Genomic DNA, 25,131 nt, shown 5'->3' with positions numbered 1-25,131 from the left:
ATGGCATCAGCATAGAATTTTGTTTTTTTCACGTTTTGTCTTTACTGGAGAATTTATACCTAATGTACAGTTAACTCTTCATATATTATTGTAGCACTTTGCTTTGCTGACATCTGTCTAGTTCTTTCCACCATAGCTGGAAGGGAGTGGGGAACAGGGAGACGTGGACATGTAAATCAGTCCATTCTGCGGCTTTGTCAGTGATTGCTCTGTGGATTGATAAAGAAGGGCCTTAAAGTTAATAGTGACAACGAAATTTAGCAATAATGTAGATTTAGAACATAGATGCTTTAATAGTTCCCTATAATTATAGCCAACTCCTATTGTCCACACGCATTTCATACTGAAGATTTCCAGATGACCTGTGTGTTCTTCTGGAAGCTTTATACTCTTCCCAAGAGGGTATCGATTTCCTCTTGGGAATCAGGCTCACCATAGCCTGTTTCCAAGTACAACTAAGAAGCAATGAATAGTTGAGGAAAAAATAGAGGTGTGTGTTGAGGAGAGGATCACTGATTCTTGAGATTATATGCAATGAAACAGAGTTCAGACTAGTCTATAGCACAATTGAAGGTGGATCTTTTCCTTTAACAGTGTTTCTTTTTGGATTTTTGGCTTACTTTTTTTTTCTTATGGTAACCTCAAGGTTCCGTGACGCAGGCCCAGAAGAAAGTACAATATTTTCCAGATTTTGGTGAATTGCTCCTATATATGATTCATTCCCATAGTCTGCTTCTCAGCATTGCTGAAATGTTTATGTCCTCCCAGACCTTCTCCAAATGCGAATGCATGGGCTAGAGTTCCTCGAGGATGGTGGGATGGATAGAAATCCCTATGATCTAAACAAGTGGGGAAAAATGCCAAAAGGATTGAGTTCTTCTAGAAATTTTGAGAGTCACACGACATTAAAGGGAATGGACAATTTTCCATATAGCTTTGACACTTATGCAGATTACTTTCCAATATTCATTTTTTAGAATGAGTTCACATGTCAAAGAGTAACCTGCCCATTGAAAAATAAAAAGGGCTATTTGTATTTCAAAGACAGTAAGCATTAGACATAAAAAGGCTTTTGTTGTTTTTATTGAACATCTGTTAACCGACACATGGCATACTGTGCTATGTACATGCAATAGATTACACAATGAGAAAGAACAGCGGGTCATCCCACAGCAGCCTCGTCCACTTTTTAAAATAGGAACCTGTCATCAAAGTTTGGCTCCCAACAAATGATTCGGGTAAGAGAGCAAAAGTAAATTGACCACGTACACTTTCTGTTTCTATAACACAATACAATACAATTTGAGGAAGTGCTAAAAAGAAAAAAGGAAATTTCTCTGTTGCTAAATTTAATATACTTTCATGCATGTTGTGAAATGAAATGTTATGCATGAAAGTAATAAAGGTATCTGTAAATCTCTAACATTTAAAGCTTTATATGTTTTTGTTTCATTATCTATAATTAATAAATTGTTACCAACTTAAAAAGAAAGGAGGAGGAACAAAATGAGGGCAATAGTAGAAGCTATTATTTCACAATTTTTTAAAGGATTTTAATGAGGACACATCATTTAAGAAACAAAAAACAAAAAACAGAGCAGAGTTCTGGTGTGCTGTTTCCCCAGGTTTTGGTGCCATGCAGTTTAATCAGGCAGCCTGCTGTGCACTCTGCACGGGCAGCAAGTCCCCAGGAAGCTTGCCTTTTAGAGGACAGGACACAGCTCAAAAGGTCAAGAGAGAGCTAGACATGAGCTCCATGACCCCCAAAGTTGCCCCGAGTGACACTGCCCTGCACTTCACTAGGGTGGGATTGGACCTCGGGAAGAAACTGGAGGTGCAGAGTCTGCATCTTGGTGACCCACCTCCCATGAGCTAGGGTCCATACTCAGGGCTTGGTGAGTCTTCCTTCTCTTGGCACCCGAGTATTTTTCCCCTGAGTGAAATCAGATAAAAATTATGACCAAGACTTGAATGGACAGGGACAAATTTAGAAATGTTATTTGTGGAAGGGAAGAGGAAGAAATAGTACTCATTTCTCTCGACTATTAGGAAACTAAAAAGGAAACGCATGGGCCATATGGCTCTCTCTTTATGTACCAACTGGACGTTTCTCTGTTAAGGGCTTGGAGCTCTCCACCCATCTCTGTGCAAACCTGTGCCATAGTGGTGGGATGGAGAAGGGTGCAAGTCGGAGGCAGGTCTCATAGGCATGAGTGAGTGCTGGTATCCCCCAGAGGTAGCCTGCAAGCTGGAGGCAAGGCAGCAACTCTGCTAACAGTTGTGCAGAAGGAAAAGCTGAGTCAGTGTCATTGTGAAACATATTTCCTTCAGGGAGGATTCCAGGGGGACGTTCTTGGCTAATATGGAAGGCGCATATGGAGAAGGACAGCATCGCATGCATGAGATTGGGTGGGTGGCCTCCCGGCCAGCGGGAAGCTAAATCAGACAGAATTTGTCCACTAATGGGGGAAAACCATGATGAAAGCTGGTCACAGTGAGTCCTTTCTGCAGCTGTGCCTAATGGTGACAACGAGGCTTGCAACTCCTCTGGCTCTGTCTTCTAGCCAGAGGGACCAGCAAGGCCTTGGTCCTGCCCATCGCACCGTGCAGAGGAGGATTGTGCTAACCGGCTGGATCACATATCGTAGACGGTCAGTTTTTGGACCGTTCTTTGGATTCCTAGAGAGAATCCAAGAAGCACCACAACTACCTCCAGTTTCAAAAAAGATCATAACATCAGCTTCTCCCAAGTTTATTCTGACAAAACTCAGCAGGTTGGAACTATGCCAGGCCTTTACGGCCGTCTCTACTGCTTTGTCCACCGTGGCAGAACTCATGGAAGATGAGGATTCGGATATCCTGGGACAATGAAAGGAATAAGTTTTCCTTTAGCTCATGCTCCTAAGTGAGGTAGGAGAGAATCATTACAGGTTGTGTTACAAATAAAGATTCTGAACATAAAGCTACTGTTTGGATTAGATTATTCTCCTCAGCAACAATAATTCTTATTTTACTTTTATATTTGTTAAATTATTGCAACACATTTGACTAAAAGACAGTGGAAGAGGAGAAATGACAGGCGGTTGAATTAATCTGGGGCTGAAACCGTTTGACTTTCACTGTTATTACACTACTACTAATTATAAAGAGCAATACAAGTAGCAACACGTCCGTTTTCCCTGAAGCAGTTTTTATATTGAGAAAGGACCTCTTCCTCCCCAAAAGGGACTGAACATTGTCAACTGTAAAAAATATAAATAAGGAGTTTTGAGGTTTTGAAAATTCCGATTCAGAGGCCATCAGGATTTCCCCAGGGCCGTTGGGGAATGTCTTTTCTTAAAAGAAAGCTTTTCTTGAAGAGGAAGTGCTAGCTTTGAAAAAGCTTGTTCACCCAGCCTGGAAAAACCTTTTCAGGACGTCTTGGTCAGACAGGAATATCTGAAGACAGAAAACGTAGATTTTCTTTTTTGTTTTTGACAAACAGTAGGTGATGGTTCTCTAGGACTTGCTGCGCCGGAGCCCAGGAGCTGGGAGTTTCTGGCAGCACCCCAAGGAAGGGCAGGAAAGAGCAATTTCCATCTGGGACCTGGGGTTGGGATGGAAAAGGAATGCGAACTGAGAAGCCACATCTGTGAGAACCAATGGCCCAGGGTCCCTTGAGAGCAGGGACTGAGTCCACTTTCTCTCTTTCTCCAGCTTCTGGTCCAGGGTCTTGTACACAGTAGGTGCTTAGCAACTGCTCAATAAATAGATGAATTAATGAATAAAAGCTGGTGGTATAAGGACCCACACAGTGGTTCTCAAATGTTAGGGCCCGTGATAACTACCAGGGAATCTTGTTAAATACACGGTTGTGACCCAAGGATCTGCATTTTAACAAGTATCCCAGGTTATTCTGATGAAGGTGGCGCAGTTTCAACCAGAAACCCAACAGCGGTGGCTCTGGGGTCCAAAAGGGAAAGGACCATGTCCACAGACAGGACAGTAAATAGCTCAATCCAGAAAGGAGGGGAAGGGAACGAGTAAATCTTTAACCCCAGGTGTGGAGGCCAAGAAATGGGAGCCACAGATTTGAAGGGGAAAACCAGAATGACCCTCAAAGGGACTATTTAAGGCCTTAAAAATATGCCAAGCTCGCTGCCTAATACAAATCTGCCATTTATCTTGACTCTGAAGTTAGTACCTTCAAATTCCCTCTCATTATAGACCAGTGACTCATATCTTTGAGCTAACTGGGAGTGTTGGGGAGAAGACAGGGATGGAGAAAAGCACAGCACTAGGAAAGAAGATAGCATGGAAGAAGATTCTGACCCTTGGTCCAGAGACCAAGAAAGCACGAGTAATAATAGCTAATATTCATTGAACACATATTTTCTGATGCAGTAACTCATTTAATTCTCATAACCCTCAAGAGGTAGAAATAATAATCATACACATTTTATGATTAGTCAAAATTTACCCCAGTTCTTTCTGACTCTAAAGTGTAGTCACATGAACACTGTGCTATATTTTGTCTTTTTTTATCCTCTGGGTTATGTTTTTAAATAAGTTTCCTGAGATCCAGTAGCTATATGGACAGAGTGCTAAGTTAGTGGGTGGGGGGTAGGGGATGGGTATCAGGAGCAAGATACTGGTTTGGGGGCTTCCCTTGCTCAGGGATAGCATTCCCTAACTTATCACAAGCGTATGCATGTGTGGGCCTCTCACATATCTGAAATTTGCAGGCCAAATTGATTCACAACTTTGTCTTTGCTGTGTATGTTCACAGGCTGAAGTTCTAGGATACAGTTTATTTTAGGAAAATGATGGAAAAGACGCCATAGATTTATGCAAATTTTTCTTGTCTTATGCTTAATTATCTTACAACCACTAGTGTGTTCAACTCCTTGTGGGGTTTTTTCCTCCTGAATTGCTTTGATTTTTGTGGAATTCTGATCGGTAAGCAGAGACCAATCATTGTGCTTCGAGCGCCACCTCCTGAAATCATAGTCTCACAGCAGCCAACAAGTAGCCTAGTGGATTCATCTGGTCACCCCCAGTTCCTTGGCCCTCCTTTGATAACCTGGACCCGCGGGTGTGCTGGTACAGTTTAACAACCAGCTCTGTAAGGGGGGAACGTCCTGATATATAGGGTTTGCTCATTTCCATATTGTAAATACTCTTACTATGGCTAATTTCCAGCTGCCAACTTGTCATCCTTGAAGGCAAAGTTGAGAAGAGATGAACAGGGTGCGCCATTGTATAATATTTCCACTATCCAGATAAAATAGATGTAAAAACCTCATGAACATAGATAATAGTTAAATGTTGTAAAATAAGTCTTATCTTTATTTGAAAAATTTATTTAATTATAAATTTATAAAGTTTATTTTTTCAATAATGGCTATATTAGACAACCAGCTCATGAAATTCTTGAAAATTTAAAAACTGGCTTATAAACTTCATGAAGATTTAATGATTGGCTCCTGCAAGCTGTTACAATCCAGCCGGGACTATTGCAACAGTCCAGTTTTCCCCCATCTGCAGTCATTGTCCAGATGCACTCATCCGACAAATGAAATCTGATTCTGATCTTGGCTTGGCTCCCCACAACCCGGGAATGAAGTCCACACGCATTACCATCACATTCCAGCTGCCCTTCCGACTGCCTCTCCAACCCATTTCCCTTCCTGCATCCTCCGCTCGCGTCGCAGGCACTGGCCAGCTCTGCTGCCCCAATACGCCAGGCCATTTCACACTCTCCTGCTATTTGCTTGGTCTGCTTTTGTACTTGGAAAGCCTCTAAGGTTTCTGAGGACTGGACTAGGGCAAGAATGCAGACTTGGCCTGCAATTGTCAGGCATGTGAGGAGCCCACAAGTCCACCCCCTCCAACCCCACCCTCGAGCTGATGGGGGGACACTGTGGGTGGTCCAGCCTCTGTTGTGTGGACTTGGAAGGAGGACAACGCTGGCTCCAGAAGTGGGCCCAGGCTGCTGGATCAGGGAACCTGGGTACCCAGAGCCCAGGGAGGACATAGGCTCTGGTTCAGTGGGCATAGAGTTCTTGCCCCAGGGCTGCCTGAAGCCAGAGGATGGCCAAGTGCGGGTGCGCTAAAGTGTGGAGGTGTCGGTGAGGGGAGGGGGCTAATACTGCTTATCCTTCCCATCAGGCCCATTTGTCACTGCTGTGTCCCTGGGCAGCGTGGTTGCTCCCTCCATGCACACCAGCAAGCCTCTGATTAAACCTGTCATTTTGCACTTGCCAACAATTCAACACCCTGTTTGCATGCATGTCTCCTTCAATTAATATCACACATATGGAGGCACTTAAAAACCATCAAAAAAATGATTTTTGGAAGGGATGAAAAATTAATTTATTAATTGGTGAATTTTATCTTATCTTTTTGGCTGATGAAGCTATTTTTAAGAAAACTGGTTGGCACTGTCAGATTATATTGATCCCAGACTGGATTATTTTTCTTTAAAAATAAACATGTGGTCAATCAGGTAGCTGCCGGGGCACTCTCGCTCTAGGCAAGCAGCAAGGATGGCATGGAGGGTGCCGCCGCCTGACTTTCCTTTCAGCAGGGGCCTTTCCTGAGGACTGTGTGCAGACTGGGGTTGAAAGAGGAAAAACTGGAATTGGGGACCGGTGGCCGCCAGCCTTTCTGGAATGAAGGATGGCAGCGCGCCGCGCATTAAAACCTGTTTTGGCAGACCTCGGCGACACACTTCACCTTGAGAATGCAGCTGTGCCGAGCGCACAGAAAGCTCTTAAAAGGTTACAAGGTGCTTCCATAAAGGTTAGGTTTGTGACCAGCACAAACAAAAGAGAGCAAGCAAGACCTATTGGAAAGGTTGAAATTGTTGGCATTGGAGATCTCTGAAGATGAAATATTCACTTTTCTGACTGCAGCCAGAAATTTAATAGAGCAGAAACAACTCAGGCCCATGCTGCTGGTTGGTGATTGGGCAATACCTGACCTCAAAGGAATACAAGTTAGTGATCCTAATGCAGTGGGCATAGGCTTGGCATCTGCACACTTCCATTGTCAAAATCTAATCAAGCATTCCAGCTCCTCCTGGACGGGGAGCCTCTCAGAGCGAGCCACAAAGCCAGCTACTCCAAGAGGAAAGACGGCTTAGTCCTGGGGCCTGGGCCCTTTCTGCCCGGTATGCCACAGACACTGAAGCCACAGGGGTGGGGAAATCAGAGAAAACGTTCTTTTTGGAAATCTTGCTGGGCAGTGGCTGCGAACCTGAGGAGGCCACCGTGACCGGAGATGATTGCAGGGATGACGTCGGTGGGGCTCAGAATATCGGCATGCCAGGCATCTTATAAAAACCGGGAAATGTCGAGCAGCAGATGAAGAAACAATTAATCCACCTCCTTTCTTAACTCGCGTGACCTACTGTCAGCCGTTATGTGAACCTGAAGCAACTTAAACCCAACTTTTCCCTGTCTGGGATGATTCCTCACCGACTCAGTGTTTGCATAAATAGACCCATACTCTTCATGGCTGATCACATTTTAACCTTCTTTTTTATTGTACATTAATTAGAAAGAAAGGTATCGAATTACAGCCAGCAACTAGGCCGTGCTAATCTCTTTTGTTGTGTTTTGTGAAAGAAGATGAGAACCAACGAAAAGAAAAGCTGAGATTTTTGTGCCATTCCCCTTACAATGTTCGTCAGGTTAGGCAGGGCTGGGAAAGCAAGGCTACTGTAGGAACCAGTATTCATCCCTGGTAAGCTGAGTGGGGGAACTTCAGATAGTAGGGAATAAAGCTATTGGTGTTCTTTAATTTATAAAGTAATGTACTGAAAGTTAAAGCATTGGGATATAGTTTAATATTGAGCTCAACTATGAAATCATTAGAAGTGCCAAGTAGAGTACAATGCAGAAGCGAAATGAATTGTCCTTTATCCCAAGCGATCAAGTGAATGTTGTAATGGATTTTGAAAGCTTAAATGATATACTGTATTATTCGAGCATGGGTGACTTCTTTTTCCCTTCATTAACCAGAGATGACTAATTTAAATTTAGAGCCTGATTTTAATTTAAAATAATGCTTCCCTTAATAGCCTGTTCATTACAGATAACTATTATACTGTGTAACAGCTGTTTTGGGTATTTTATGTAAAATTAAAACTAGCAGCACTTTACAGATGTTTAATTAGACACTAACAGGAACAGTGCAGAAACTAAAATCAAGTCTTTATTGTCTTATAGATCATGAATTTTTGAACTTAATGTCCACCAGGGCCCTATTAACTGTATATTTGCGAGATTTCATTATTTTTGCCTCTGACACTGTAGGGAAAATATTTTAGAAGCTATTGGGACAGATTTCAAGTTTATGTACTTGGCTACTACAGCTGTCAAATGAAATTCCATCCCATAGCATGGATCCTTCTTCTCATATTAAATTCACCACAAAGAAGGGGACTAAGGAGGTAATGATCTGTCTAGTGCGTTTGCACATTGTGATAATCCTGGGCCTCTGCGATGGTGTCACACAGCTCTTGGGCATTGAGTTACTAGGATGTCATTGTATACCATTGTAGTGTTCACCTTTTTGAAGCTCACGCTGATGGTAATGAGCTTGAGGTTTTGATGCTTGTTCAGAGATCAGCTTGGTCTTGGTTAGGGGAAGCAAAACTAAATAGATGGCAGCTCCCTTTTCTTTTGGTAGTTTGGTGGGCACTGTGCTCTTGTGCTTTCAAATGCCCCAACTAGCATATATCGTGGAGTCCAGAAGACAGATGTGAAATGACCACCACCCAAAATCAGCATAGACTTTGGAGCCTAGCTTGGAGTTAACTACCTTTGTGACCTTGGATAAGCCCCCTATCCTCTTGTACCCCCACTTCCTTATCTTTAAAATGGAGATAATGACAGTGCCCACCACATAGGGCTGTCCTGAGAGTTAAATGCATCAGCCATGTATTAAGTGCCTAGAATAGAATCAGGCACGTGGTAAGGGCTGTATGTTTGGGATAATGATGATGCATATGTAGAAGGACAACCTGTGTTTACTAACCTGAAAAGCATTGGTAGAATTTCTCGATAGCTGGTCCAATGAGAAAAGTCTTCCTGAGTATAAAAAAAAAGACAATTTACCAAATTTAGACTTTCTCAGGACAAGGCTGGATATATAGAGAGGTTCAGTGTGCAGGTAGAGAGCACAGCCTGGTGCCTGGTGGATGGGCTATATTTAACTGTGGCTTGTTACTTGAGTGCCTGGGTCAGTGGTTTCTTGGCCCAAACATCATCAAGTGTTTGTTAGTTACTACCTGTCAACTGCCATGTTACCCTGTGGGAAACAATCAAGCATGTAAGAAAAGGATTCTTCCTTGAGGATCTTTTCTAGCTGAAAACATACAAGACATTACCTGAGAACAATGAAGACTCAACTCGAATGTCCCCTCCTTGCTGATGTCTTCCCTGACTCTGCAAGAAGTAGTAAAGTGTTCCCTCCCTTGTGCCCATGTAGCACTTATTAAATTACACTTATTTTGTCACACTTCTCCCCAGTCGACAGGACTGCCACTTTCTTTTTTTAGATCTGCCACAACACAGATAGACACTCAGATGGTAACTGAGCTAATAAAAACCAGTCGTAAGCAATATAGGAATTTAATGCTAGGAGATATAGCTGTGGAAAAGAAGGAGAAAACAAGCTTCATTTTAGACTCGCTTTTAAGATATCCATAGGGGAGGTCCCAGTAGATGCTGGGAAATAACTGGTGTGGTGCTCTAAAGACAAGTTAGAACTGAAGCAAAGAAGCAAAGATCATTGCTGGCTTAGGAAGCAAGTAGGGTTACAGGAATGCGTAAGATCACCTGAGCATAACATACCTGGCCAAGAGAAATGGTCTCTCTACTTTTCCATTTTAGTTTGTCCTTGTGGGCCATTTAAAACTGGGGATTTTAAATTTAATGAATTTTATTCTAGCACTAACTAACTGACCTGTGCACAAAGAGGTTCATAAGGATAAATAAAAATATTGTTTTTGATCAATATTACTATGAAAATTCCTAGCTCAGGTTGTTGGTTTGCTTTGGGCCTCAAGGGGGAAATTTAATAACCGAAGTATTATTTTCCAGTCACCCTACATAAAGGGTTAGCTTGGGGCATTGGCCTTAAGGACAATGTCTGTGTCAGTTTTATTGCAATCCTTTTCCTGGGCCCAGAAAAGAGGCCCAGCGACAGCATAGGTCTGGAGAGGGTAGGAGAGAGGCACTCATCATCAGGAGATGGTTACTGAGCATCTGCCATCAGCCAGGCACATGCTGGACAATCACCAATCCCATAGAGGGGACAGATGGTGGTTCCTCCCACTTCACTCTTACACCTCCTTGCTCTGCGTACCGGCCATTCCACATCTGTCAGAGCCGATCTTAGTGACCAGGAAAGGAAAAGGGCGAGGGGGTTAGCTCACTTCACTCTCTTAGTCATGGTTCCGGCCTACACTTGTAGCTCTGAATGTCAGAAATTCCCTTGGAATCATAATGTCATCCCATCACTTGTATTCCACATATAAAATATTACAGTAGTGTGTTAGGCAGTGGAAGTTACACCTTTACTAGTTATATTCAGTTGTTTTGGGATCAGGGGTCGTTCATGTAGTATGAAACTAAAGTTAAATTAAATAAGGAATTAAAAAAATTAAATAAAGAATTTTTTAAACTGGAAAAAAAAATGTGTTTCTTTAAAGATAAATGTGCCAGATATTATGATAATCCTGAAATCATTGTTTTTTCTAGTGAGTTACCCATTGTCATTGTCCAGTGGGTGAACTTAAAACGTTCTTATTTCTTCTTATGGTTGTGGCAAGATGTTTTTATGCAGATTGTAAGGAAGATGTTTTTGAAAGAAAAGAGAAAGGGTGTTTCTCTGTGAATTTGGAAAGACCCGGTCTCATTACCTGTATGTCAAAGTACTTTTTTTTTTCCCATTTGGGTTGACGCAGGAAGAGGTGATAATTTGCCGTGTCAGGAACTCCACAGTGAGGTTTCTTGATTCTGTCCATGGTGGACCCGTCCACCTTCCCGGTGACCTGGAGGACAAGGAATGCTCGCAGCTCCTTCATCTTCTTCACCACGGAAATGCCTCTGCTGTTGCAGCTATCTCCCCATTCTGCTGTCCTCCTTCCTTTCTTTAACACTTGTCAAGACATGCCTGAAATGGAGAGGCAGGCTGACATGCTTATGTCACAGACTCTGAGAAATACATTTGGGGGATGATATTCTTGATTTATTAAAACTGTGTGTAGGGTGGTGCAATGGGGGCTCAGTGGCAGAGTTTTCACCTGCCATGCTAGAGACCCGGGCTCGAGTCCCAGAGCCTGCCCATGCAGAAAAAAAAAAACAGTGTGTAAAGTACATTTCCACTTTTTTAAAATTACATATATTTGCATAGATAAAGCCCAAAAAGATATGCCCTAAATTATTAATGATGGTTATCTTTGAGTAGTATAGTAGGGATTCTAGATCATTTAATTTTTTCTCATCTACATGTTATAGTATTCCTATGGTGAATATGCATTTTTGCTTTAATTTTTAAAAGGGAAAAACAATGGAAGGAAGATGATGTGGACATTTTCCTTGTGGATCATTTATTTGTTATTGAAGTTTTTTACCCAATTTACAAAGCAAAGACTGTTCAGTTTCTCTGTTAAACAGCTGTTGGCATTATGTTTTTATTATACATTATGCAAGATCAGTATTTTTAATTCTCATAGGCATTATATTTCTGCCTCTCATCCTAAAAATGGCAGAGGGTCAGACTGTTTCCCAGTTGAAGCTTTTAATCGATCTATATGTTTGGGTTACGTGGACTGGAACTTGTTCCCATGGACAGGTTTCCTAGAACAGGTTCTTTGTCCCTTCAGCGAGTAAAATTAAGGTTTTCATTTGCACTCAAACATTTCACAAAACACTTTTCTATGACCCAGGATCAAATTAGGGTGATGTGAATGAGGCACGTGCAGGGTTGGAATTTCACCTACCCAACTTATTTCAGGAGACTAGCCAAAGAGCAGATAAAGATTTGTATTTACATATTACAATTGGTATTTTCCTATGAAGTTCTTTCTTTTTTTTTTCTTTGTATTCTATATGGCGGGGGTCACATTTCACTCTTTTTCCATGTGAGTATCCTCTTATTGCAGCACCGTTTGTTGAATTTTTTGTTTTTGTTTGATTTTTCATTTGTTTGTTTGCTCGTTTGTTTGTCTTTGGGAAATGCATGGGCTGGAAATCAAACCTGGGTCTCCTGCATGGCAGGCAGGAATTCTACCATCGAACTACCCTTGCACCCACTATGCTATTTCTTAATAATATAAAAATCACATTATTTATTTGTATACCATATATTAATCATATATTTATTTTTATGTTATATTAGCCATATATATTCATTAATACATTATATACAAATGATGTATATTTATTTATATATTACATTGCTATATATTTATATAATTGTATATTATATGTGAACTCTGTATATTCTTTCTTTAGTATGTATACATATATATGCATAATAAAAATTGGAAACTACCTTAATATCAAACAATAGAGGATTTGTTGGATCTACTATTACATATACATATTCATGTGAAATAATGCTAGGCCTCTATCAAGATCACATTTTTGAAAAACATTTAGTCATATGGAATTACGCTCTTAATATAATGGTAATATACTGAGAAAATCAGAGGAGGCTCTTTAAACAGATTAAAATAATAATTTCATAAATGAACAAAATAAAATATACATGTACACATTTATCATGTCATGTCATATCAAATGAACATGAGTCAAGCACATAAATAATGGAAGGAGACATGTCTGAATAGTAAGCTCGATTACTTCTAGACTGGTGAAGTTAGGGGTGACTTTTAATTTCTTCTTTATTTTTTTCCTTTATCTCAAAGTTTTCTACAACAAACATGGCCTGAGGATAAAATTCAGAGGAGTAGATCTTGCTGACCTGTTCGGACAGGGTGCTGGCTCTGTTTCCACAGGACAGGGTTTCCAGCCCATGCCCTGCCCCGCATGTGAGAGGAGCTCCCTTTCCTAGTGTTCGGCCTCATGAAATCCCCAGGTGCACTGAAAACCCAGAGTAGGAAAAGGGAGAGAGAGGCAACGGGAGCACGTGGGTGAAGCGCCTCTGAGAAGAAGGGGCAGCTATTTGGTTCATTTCTATCTCTGGCTGGGAAATCTTAAGTAATCATGCCATGTCTCTGAACTTTTCTGCCAGTTGCCACTGCTTTTGTGGGTCATTCCTGTTTGCTCGAGTTGCTGCTGTGATAATGTGACGTTCATGACAATATCTTTATTATCCTCCTCAGCGTTAAGCTCTCTGTGAAAGACCAGGTGACCCATGTTTTCTGAGACAGTTTTGATTTCAAATATTTTGTTTTCTTGTTAGGTTGTGTGTTACAGTCTATATTTTAATTTTGGTTTCATAAAATATGATCATACAAGGGAAGATGTTTATTATATATTATGTGAAAAACATATTTATAGCTAAGGTATAAACCATATTTGTAAACAAGGCATGTTTATATCAGCACATGCAGAAATAGTCATGAGCCAGCACGAGGATGAAGCTTCACTCTTGTGAAGTTTATGTTGGTAGCCTACTTTTAGATATGCCCAAGAGTTACTTATAGAGGACCTCTTTTGTTGCTCAGATGTGGCCTCAGTCTCTCTAGTCCAACTCAAGTGAAATCATTGCTCACACCCCTATGTGGGACATGACATCTATGGATGAAAGTCTTCTTGGCAACATGGGAGATGACTCCCAGGGATGAATCTGGCCCTGGCACTGTGGGATCAACAATTCCATCCTGACCAAAAGGGGTAAAAGAAGTGTAATTAATAAAGTATCAGTGGCAGAGGGAGTTCAAATAGAATCAAGAGGCTACTCTGGAGGTTACTCTTATGCAAGCTTCAATTAGACCTTGCTACCTATCATAACCTGCCAACCCCCAACCAGGACCATTCCAGTCAATCCTAAAGAACACCTAGGGCAATATATAAGATTCCACAAGGGTTCCAGGCACTAGAATAACTTTCCAGAAACCTACAACCTCCAGATGGTCCCTGGCCCACATTAAGTCCTGAAACCTAGAAGCCATAGCCTCTCCAGAACATCAGATAGTTACATCTCCCTACCCCATACTAGTGACAGACCCTTCAAAAAACATGAAAAATTTAGAATTGCCATAGCCCAAATACTCCTAAAGAGAGGGATGGAAAGATCAAAGGTGATGGTGGAGTTATACAGAGAAGATAGGATTTAACAAATGAATATGAATGCTGAATCATTAAATTGATAACTCTTTCAGTCTCCAGTATTTTAGAGCAGCTAGAAGTAAAAACCTAAAATTGTGAAATTGTACCTCATGCCAAAGTCTGAAATATGTTCTACAATTAATTGTGGTGCTGTGCCTTGAAATGTATAGCTCTTTTGTACATATGTTATTTTTCACAAAAAAAGAAGGGAAAAAAGTTGATTGTGAGGATAAAAAAGTATTTAAACCCTCTAGCCTCCTATATTCTGGAGCAGCTAGAAGGAAAAATCTGAGAGGATTGTATCGTAGCCCATGACAAACTCTGGGATCTGTTCTGCAACTACTTGTTGAAGAGTGCTTAAAAAAAAAAAAAAAGATTAATGCAAAAAAAATCCATGATAACAAAATAACAAAATTTTAAATAAAGACAGGCTCTAGCCAGCCTTACTTCCCTCACTTTCTTTCTGGCCCTGAGTCACAGAAAAGTGTTTTGAAAGCTATAGACTAAAGGATTTACAGTTGTTATATTTTAGTGATGGAACTAAGAGTAATTTCTGTTAAGTTTTATATATTTAAAAATTTTCTGTATGAACATGTTCAATTTTTATAATTTTTTCCTTAAAATATGCATGTTGGATCTAACTATTCTTACTCAGAAAGAGTATAAAAAGTGGTCACTGCTATAATATACAAAAATTGCTCTCTGCTTTGTGCTCCTCCTGCAGAACTTGGTTCTATTAGCAGAACCCCTGTCACATTGCACTATAGCCCACAGCTTTCTGGTCGCTGCTACATCGCCTGCCAGGGACCTTTCACTGATATGGGCCCTGAGCCTGACACAGCTCTAAGCCTAGAGAATATGCTCAACGTTCCAATTCCTTTTCTTTAGGCAAAACAGCTGAACATATGTTTCTTTGAAGATGTTCTGAAGTACTGAGAACTCAATTTTTTCTAAGAATTTTTGTGCCAAAGCCATTGACAAGGTTTTGGCATACTTTTCAGAGTTAAAATGTGCAATCAGGGGTATGGACGTGCTCTGAGACTCTTCCGTGTTCTATTCTAACACCTGCATGCTGTTGACGCCACACCTAATTGTGGCATTGGCTTAAACGTTTCAGCACTCACCAGAATTCTCCTCTTCGTCCCCCACCCCACCCCCCAATTTTACAGTCACAAAATATCTGGGTTGACTTTCACTTCTTTCCCAACATTTGACAGATAAAAATAATGGAGGCCCAGAGGGTGAGTCTCAGAAGCTAGTGGTCAGGTCTTCCTTTCAACCCTCAGTGACCGTTCGCAGGGCCCTTCCAGGAGAATTGAGACCCAAAGTTGAGAGGCTAATTCTGCTTCATGACCAGGTGAAGTTCAAGATACGATTTCTTTAGCATTTCTTTCCTTTTATGCTATGTCATAGAAATGGGGTTATGGGAACTTTTGATGACGTGTAACAGTGCTAGATTCTGGTCCTGGCTGGCCACTAATAACCTTGGGAAATTCCTTTCATTTTTCTTTTTTGTTTTAATTTCCTCATCTACAAAGTGGGGATGTTTATCCATCCTGCTGAACACAGCAGTGTGTGCATCCAATGAGGCCCTCAGTGTACAAATGCTTTTTAATATGTCAAGACTTTCAAATGCATATACCTTTACACTCATTTGGGAAAACTATTCTTAGGTGAGGCTAATGTGCAAAGATGTTCATAGAAACATAATTCATATGAGAGAAACCTGGAAATAATCCATTTGTCTAACAAAGGAAATAATCAAATAAGAACTTACTTGCATTCTGGAATGCTAATAGCTTTTCAAAATTATATTTATGAAAATACTGCAAAAAATCAAAGTTTTCTTATGATATAATAATCAATGAGAAAAGAAGACAAAATTTTAGACATAATAACAATTAAAAAAATCTTTATGCACGGAAAATAAAATGATAGTAAAAACACCTGAATTTAACAATTCATACTTGGAAAGTTTAAAATTTTAAAAAAATTTTTCTACATTATGAGTTCATAATTCTGTGATATGACAGCTTTTATGATTACTTATAATATTGTATTATTTTTAAGAACAATAAAAAGTCTGTCTTAAGTGTTGTATGGATACCGCTAATTTTTTTTAAAGAAAACAGAATAAAGCTGTAGATTATGAGACTAGGTCAGCATCTCGTCATTCCATTATTTTTGAAGACTTTACATAAATTGGCAAGTCGGAATTCAAAGGATACTAGACAGCAAGGGGGAACTGCTGTTAATCAGCACCAACTGAGGCATCAAATACATCCCCCAGGAGCCTGTCCATTCTTTCGTGTGTAGATTATTATGCTGGTGGCTTTGGGAGGGAGACGTGCAGGGTATTCAAAATCATTGTCGTCTGGTGTCTCCAGGCAAAGAAGCCATTTGCTTTCTGCTGATGAGTGATTCAGAAAGAAGAGAGCAGCCTGGAAGGTACTTTACCTGCCAGATGATCCTCCAGCCCTGTGGGACTCATCTAGTCTCCCTCTTCCACTGAACTCTCAGCCCTGGCCACCCTGGCCTGCTGCTCGCCCTCCAAGCTCCTTCACACCCAGGATGCTGACTCTAGCTGTTTCCTCTGCCTGGATTGCCCTGTCCCCAGCTCGTCACATGACTGGCTCCTTCGCAGAGTTTGGGCTCATCTCAAATGTTGCTTCCTCAGTTGGCCCTCCTGGACTCCTCAGTTGAAAATGCCACCTCCCTTCCCATGGTCCCAGCACTGTCTGACATCCTGGTTCTTTTCTTCAATATCGTGCGTTGATTAACTGACCTATTGGTCTCCTCCCAGCACCTTCCCATCCCTTCCCTCATCCCCAGGTAAGCGCCATGGGAACAGGGATTTTACTTGTTTTCACTGATGTTTCTCCAGTACTTAGAACAAGCCTTGGCATGTAGAACACTGTAGACATTCGATAAATACGTATGGAATGAATAAACTTAGGCTGCCTATTTCCATGTTGTTTTTGTTTGACAAAGTTGTTATATATTTCTATAAATTATAAGGTGGGCATTATTTTTTTCTAGTCACTGGAGACTACTTTAGAGGTTTGACTAGAACATTCCAGCCTCGGAAGAAGGTATGAGCTTCCCTGCCTTTAGCCGAAGACAGGGATTGCAGCAAGCCGGAGCAGGAGTAGTAGCTTCCTAGTATAAGGTCCTTCTGAGAATCTGTTGTAAGACTGAGACGTAGGTGGGCTGAGTTATTTTGGAGAGGAATAAGTGTGGAAACACTAAACATCCCAAAATACAGAGGCCATGCTATCTTCCCAAACATAGAAAAAGTCTATGTGTGAGACTAAAGGGAGAAATGTTTATTTGGTCCAAAATTTATATTTTGACTAGTGCATTTCCTAATTTAACTTGTATGGTCAGTTTAATTGAACACCATAAATACATGGAACCTTTAATAGGGCATGAGATTTTGTTGGTTTGTCCAGGTTAGTGTGATGCCCCGATAAATCCCAGAGTGATTTGGACATTGAATAAAGAAGTATTGCAAAGTCCCTTTGGGGAATGGGGAAATAGGGGAAAAAATTCAACTTCCCCATTTGGAGAATTCCTGATATTCTTGCAAGCAAGAATAGGCTGAGCCCTCAATTTTGGAGTTTGCCCCTATGAAACTTAACCCTTCAAAGGACAGACTAAACCTACTTAAACTTAGGCCTGATAGTCATCCCCAGAGAACCTCTTTTGTTGCTCAGATGTGACCTCTCTCTCTCTAAGCCAACATGGCAAATGAACTCATTGCCCTCTCCCGGTCTACATAGGACATGACTCCCAGGTGTGTAAACCTCCTGGCAACGTGGGACAGAAATCCTGGGATGAGCTGGGACTCGGCATCAAGAGATTGAGAAAACCTTCTCGACCAAAAGGGGGAAGAGAGAAATGAGACAAAAGAAAGTGTCAGTGGTGGCTGAAAGATTTTTAACAGAGTCGAGAGATTACCCCGGAGGTTATTCTTATGCATAATATAGATAGGAGTGTATGAGTGTTTTCTTTGATCTTTTTTATTTCTTTTGCTGGAGAGATGCAAATGTTCAAAAAAATGATCATGGTGATGAATACACAACTATGTGATGATATTGTGAGCCACTGATTGTACACCATGTGTGGAATGTCTGTATGTCAAGAATGCTTGTATGTTTTTTGTTGTTTACAATAAAAGTACTAAAAAAAGCCTCATCCCTATTAATTTGGGACAAATTTATAGGAAACAATCCAGTAGTCACTATTTATTTACAATTAACCAGAGTCTAAATGAGGGCAGCATTCCATTTGGAAAGGAATTATTGGTACATTTGAGACATAGGTGATAGTTTTGTAAAAAGACAATAATCCTGGCAAGCTCTTTTTAGAAAATGTACTGTTTGAACAAGTCTGCTTTTTCATAGTGATGGGACATTTCCAGTTAATTAAGCTATTTTTATAGAGGACTTTGTTTTTAGGTTGTACTTGTTTAGAGAGGAAAAATGTTTTTCAGTAGCTTGTGAGTCCATTTTTATCAGTTAAAAAAATCTTTAAGTATATAATGCTAAAGATACTATATTTCTAGGGGAGGCATCCATACTCCCCCTTTTTTGTTAGGTTACTTGTATATATGCAAGATAGCTGTGTGATCTTGGACATGTTAATTTACATTTCTACACTGCAGTTCTTCTTTTATGAAATGAGGATATTAAAACCTACTACATGGAGTCATGTAAATTAATTGAGATGCTATAATGTAACTCTTAGTACAATACTTGCACTGTAGAAAGTACTAGGTAGATTATTGATATTATTATACAGCATTATATATTATGTATACACATATAACATGTAATTATAATATAATATAATAATTGTTATATTTCAAGAGATAATATGTCTGCAAGGCCTCTCAATTTCAACTTCTTTTGACTGGGACCCCTAAGCAAATGTGTACCACTTAATGCATGGTAAGGAAGCATACTCTGTTTTATTTCTTATTCATATTTTCCTCTTTCCTAGTCTTGTAAACACTTTCTAACTTTACCTCTTATGCCTCCACCCAACCACCCCACATTTAAAGGCATTCTCTTTAAAGACATAGGATGCACAGTAGATTTTCCTTTTTGGGAAAAAAGGAAATTTTTTTTGTGTGTATGTGGGAGGTCAGTCATTCCCACAGTCCCTGAAACATTGCTTAGGACACTTTTTTGCAAGCAAAAGTTAAATGAAGAGCTGAATTAAAGTTTACAAATATTCTAGTCACTCATTTACTTAAAAAATGGCCACATCCTGCCCAAAGTGATATTGAAGTAAAATGGCACAGCCCTGTCCTTTAGGGGCTCAACAGTGGTCTAAGAAATGGTCATAGAAAAGAATAATTATAAAACAGGTGTTCCAGGCCTGATATAGGGTGTCACTGGGATCCTTGGAGAGATCAGGAAAGACTTCTTGAGCATGGTAGATTGGGCAATGTTAAATGGGAGAAAGGAAAAGAAGGTAGTGTTTTAGGACAAGAAACAGTAGGCAAGTGGGGTGGTTTGTGTAAGAACATGACAAACCAGTGCTCCTCAAGTATAAAGAGCAAGAGATAAGACAGAGAAAGCTTTGTGTGCCACAGTGAGAGTCTGGACTTTATCCTGTGGTGGTGAGGGATAAACATTGAAAACACTGAAGGGTTTTGATTCTGCCTGCATTTTCTGCCTTAGCCTCTCCGTCTTTCCTGTTTACATTTACCTCCCTCTATTGCTTTATTGCCTCTAGTATGAAGAAAAGAACCTGGGCTCTGGCTGAAATGTGCATTCCTGAGAAACAGAGCACATAAGGAACAGAAAGAAGCTGTTGGCTTATTCTGTCAATTCCTGCCCCAAGGTCTGAGTTTATATGCCCTGCTGAGCTCTTTCTAGGCAGGCACTGGTTTCTTTTAGGTCAGGAGTTATTTTCTTTTTTTCATTTTTATCTCGCATAAAATAACATTTTTATCTTTGCTCCAGTGAGAAGTTTCTAGATTTCATTCTAATGTCTCATTTCCCTTATTGCTGCTAAAGTTTTGTAAACCAATTAATAAGATCACTGTGTTATTATAGTGAGAAAAACAATCACCCAAAGCAGATTACTTCTTCTCATGTGGGTCATCTGCAACAGCCACTGCAAAAGCCACGATGACTTGGACTTTAACTGAAGTTACATACACTCTTTTGATTGATTCCTTTTCTTCTTGAAGATTCATGTCAAGGAAAATTTAATTTAGTCTAATGCTTTTATTTTTCATTTCACAATTGCAGTTGGTTTCTGATTCTCCTAAAATCTGTTGTCATGTAAATGAGCCCTTGTCTTTACTTTCTAATTTCACAGTTTTGTTTCTTCTAGTTCTTAAAATAGGTGTTCCTGTTTCCTCGGAAAATTGAATTTAAACAAAAAGTTCTAGCATGTGTCGCCACCCCCCAATTTTTATTAAAGAGGAATAAGTAAAAAAAATTAAAATAAAATGAGAAAAAAAGGTATAATGAATGATTTCTATGTAGTGTTGCATCTCACATAAATTATAATGCACAGTTTTGATTAGAGAAGCAAACCCACCTGTATTTTCAGATTATTAAATAATGTTAATTCACCCACCCTAAGTCCCTTGGATGTTTACCATTGAATTTAAGTCAAAGGAAGTTTATTTGCAAATAGCTTGCTGGTGGAGAAATAGAGGTTGGGGTCATCCACAGGCGATGGTGAATCTGGTGGTAACCCTGAGCTTGCCTTGTGGGGCCTCCAAGTTTCAAAGTCAAACTGACTGTGCTGGGCATGACCGTGATTTAGCTGGGAGGGCAAAAGTGATCTGAAGCATTTAATAGAAATAAACATTTATTGCTTCCCCAAGACCATCATCATCAAATCAAAGTCCTTTTCTACTTCCTCACGCCAGCCTGTAAAGTACAAATTGCCTTTTATGATTTCTTTCCCTCTCCTTGACGTTCATCTTACCATGATTTCATCTGAATAAAATGACATGGTGGTGAGCTATATACTTCCCTAGGGTTGATATCCTGGGGCATTTTGTAACTTCTGACCCTGTTCGAAGTCATGAGTGGTGAGGGCACACACTGGCTTACACTGAAATGATAAGACAACCACGCTGATGGTCTTATGTTGATATGAAGGATAACAGGAGAAGATAATAATACAGAAGACAAAGCTTAAGATTTGTGGTGGTTTTGTTTTTCCATGACATAAATAAGAATTTCTTAATAAGAAATTTCACATAACTACATGTAAATACATATTTATTGTATTTCTGCCCCCCTCAAATTAGACTTTGAGCTCTTCAGAAGCAAAAATCATATTTCAACCATCTTTGATTCCCAAATCCCATAACATCTAATACAAACTGCAGAGATCAGCTCAGCAAATATTTGCTATATCAAAGAAAGTATAGCAGTAGCAAATTAGAAGTATTTCCTTCCTTCTCCCCACTCCTTGCTCCTTTTTCCTTTTTTTTTTAGAAACTAAGATCTTTTTAAAAATGCTAATTTTCAGTTTGAAGCTGTTTAGGTGAAAAATACAAGAAGCAGCAGCAAAAGAGATGAAGCAGGCACTTTGGGGGTATTATAATTATACCTAAGGTTTGTTTTTACTATAGTGCATCAGGTTTCAGTGTGTTCTTGATTCCATGAAATTTGTAGAACCACAGGAGTGAGAAGGTCTCAAAAGGTTTTTTAGTCTCTAAGGAGACATGAGTTAAAACTTTTGCAAACATTTGCTTACTCTGTAGTTTGTTTTTGTTTTTTTTTTTTAATGTGAGCAGTCACCAGGAATCGAACCCGGGTCCTCTGGCATAGCAGGTGAGCATTCTTGCCTGCTGAGCCACCGTGGCCTGCCCTGTATTTTTCTTTTAAAATCTCTAATGAAGGACTCATGGAATTCCAATCATTTTTGTAATAAATGCTATTTTATTTAAGGCTTTATTGGCTATAATTTAACCACTTGATATGTTTATCCTCCTCAGTTCTTTTTCTCCTTACCACTTCTGGGAGTTTCCTTTCTCTTATCTTGTTCTAAGAACTTCAAATTCATCATCTCCCCAGTATGCAGAGCAATTTAGCAACTAAGGCTTCTTTCTTGAGCTTGCAAAGTGCCAGTGGTTCTTACCCTTTACTACCAGTAGTTGATCAGCATGGAAGGGGCAGCTTATATTTGGCAGAGTCTGGAGAGGCCTCCAGAAGAGGAGAAATCTGTATGGTTCCCTGAGGCCTGAGAAGGAGGCCAGGAGAAGAGGACAGGATGGTAGAGCTAGAGTTTGTTTCTCATGTTTGCAACCAACTACCCTGACCCAAATGATTTGATCAATTTTATTAAGAATGTAGATAATAGGCAAAGTGAAGGATATTGTCCAGAAAGCAGAGCAAAAAGATGGCGAGATGAAAAATTGGAGAAAGAAAATTGGAGGACCAAACCAGGAAGACTAAAATCCAACCAAAATGAACTCCAGAAAGAGAGAACTGAGAAAACAGAGGGGAAGAAATTATAAAGAAAAAATATAGGAAAATTTCCAACCCAAAGTTTCTAGACTGAAAGAGTCCACCAATTACTCAGATCATTAAATGCAAAAAGCCCCCACAAAGAATGCTATCTTGAGATTTCAGAAAGACAAAAATAAAGAGAAAAAGAAACAGGTCACCTTTGAAGGAATGGGAATATAAGTGGCTAGAACAGAGTGCTCTAGAAGACAATAGAGAAATTCTAAAAGAAAATTCTCTTAGCTTAGATTTCTATACCCAAATTCTCAATCAAGATATAGAAGAAGTAAAAAATCTAATTTTCCATGTATCTCTACCCAGGAAGTTACTGGCAATATAGTTTGGCAAATTGATAGGGTAAATCAAGAAAGAGAAAGAATGACATCCAGGAATCAAGGACTCTAATACAGGAAAGAAGTGAAGGGATGTTTCAGGATAACAGCTGGGCATCAGGACTAGAGAGCTGCCAGTTCATGCCTGGGAAGAAAATATATAACTAAATCAAACGATGGTATGGTATTTAAGAGTTATATAATTATTGGTAGGCACATATTAAATCAATTGGCATTTGAAAAACTTGGACACATAGAAAACTAAGCAATGAAAATGAAGCAATCACAATGTTTTAGGCAAAAAATATTTTTAGAAAAAACAAAGTTACACGCAGATGTAAATTTAATCACAGTAAACTATTTGCTGTAGCAGTAAACAATTTTCACATAATCAAAATTATAAACACTATAGATTTACTATAAAAATTGTGATATAAGTAAAGAGGGAGTATAGGAAGGAAAAGGAGTATAGGGTCAGGTGTACAGGAGAGTTAAATCCTTCTATCTTAACAGCAGAGAGTCAGAAGATAATGTATAAAATAGATAAAATCAAGAAATCGAAGCATAAACATAATTAGAGAAATGAAGCTGAATACCTGAAGGCACGACAAAAAAATGCTGCAGTAATTGCCTATGGGAGTCAGACTGAGGCATAGCAGAAGGCAATTTTATTTTGTCTTTTAACACTATTTGATTTAATTCTTAAGGAAATTTGTACAATGGATTTGCATTATACCCAGTTAACTTATATAAAGCCAACTGTATGTACTTGGCCCAAGAGTGAGAAAAATATATTTATTTGTTCCATTGCCCAAGCCCAGCTGTCCTTCTTATTCCCCCTTAAAGCCCTCCCTACCACCCCCCCCACCCCTATCATCCCTCACTCACCTTTAAAGGGGACCTTCCATTGCCCTAGGTAAAGGGATGTTTTAGCTTAAAGACAATGAGAGATAAAAATCATTCATCCTTGGCTCTTGACATCAGATTTTAGCAATTTAAAGATTATTCAAAAGCAATTTTGATTTGACTCGATTTTTGCAGTATTCACTCCTTTATAACCTAAGCACAAATCAGATTACAAATAGTTGAAACAAAAGACAACAAATCTTCACCCTCATGATAACAGTTAAATATGAAATGAAAGATTACTATATGCTAGGTTCTATTATTCCTTACGAAAACCCTGTGCAATAGTCCTATAATCACCCTGATGTTGAATAGAAATTGATGCCCAACATTCCTAGATTGAGAGGGAGATGATTCACTGCTCTTTTGCTGACACTCAGTAATCCGAGATGATGCACTTGGATAAACTGGAAAAACTGGGATATTGTGGGATTCTAAGCAGTGTGTACACTTTACAGTTCTGATGTTTACCAACATCGTTTTCTGTTCAGGACTACTTTTTCAGCCATGCTGAGTGGAGCAGCTGCTGCTTGGAGAGCACAGAGAGGTTAAGGGGATACTTGCTCAAGTCACACAGCCAGTAAGTGTAGAGGGGAGATTTGAACCCAGGCAGCCTGGTACAAAACCGTCCTGTTAATTTGTAGCTATATTAGACTTTAGAGTCTAGCATTGCTAAGTACAAGCTAAACATTATCCTTCAGGGGCCCTTCCCCGTGGGCACAGAGGTGACCCTGGCAAGTGCTACCCGGGTGTTTGGGGTATTGAGCCTGACTGTATGAGAGAAGGAAGGGAAATACTGGTTACCTTGTATGACAGGGCAAGACATTTGGATATTACTTGGTAGCCACGGTGACCAATTATAGGCACCAATACGTTCTAGACCTTTTCTTAGGTGCTAAGCATTAAAAAAAAAAAAAAGGATATGCTGTGGTCTCAGCCATCAGAGACACCTTCTATTACATTGGAGAAGCAGGTGGTTGAACTGTCATTTACAATAAAGAGGGATAGATGTTCTGGAAGGAGTCTCCTAGAAACAGAGCAGAGTCACAAAGAGGAGAGGAGGCAGGAAGCCGGGAAGTCTTCACAAAGGAGATGGCATTTAAGTGGACCCTT

At 39.8% G+C, this 25,131-nt stretch overlaps 1 protein-coding gene and 1 pseudogene across 1 annotated transcript in view; one reads left to right on the top strand and one right to left on the bottom strand.

The window, feature by feature from the left end:
* MMP20 (matrix metallopeptidase 20) overlaps positions 1 to 25,131 on the bottom strand; it is a 49,472-nt gene that overhangs the window by 21,534 nt on the left and 2,807 nt on the right. Inside the window, 3 exon segments of the mRNA XM_077114701.1 lie at positions 715 to 839; positions 2,711 to 2,886; positions 10,929 to 11,151. Of these exon segments, the coding sequence (XP_076970816.1) occupies positions 715 to 839; positions 2,711 to 2,886; positions 10,929 to 11,151 (524 nt within the window).
* LOC143643855 (haloacid dehalogenase-like hydrolase domain-containing protein 2 pseudogene) lies at positions 6,661 to 7,426 on the top strand (annotated as a pseudogene).

This window comes from Tamandua tetradactyla, chromosome 8, assembly GCF_023851605.1.
Source record: "Tamandua tetradactyla isolate mTamTet1 chromosome 8, mTamTet1.pri, whole genome shotgun sequence".
Taxonomy (NCBI): Eukaryota; Metazoa; Chordata; class Mammalia; order Pilosa; family Myrmecophagidae; genus Tamandua; species Tamandua tetradactyla.
This window is presented reverse-complemented; position numbering and strand designations above follow the sequence as displayed.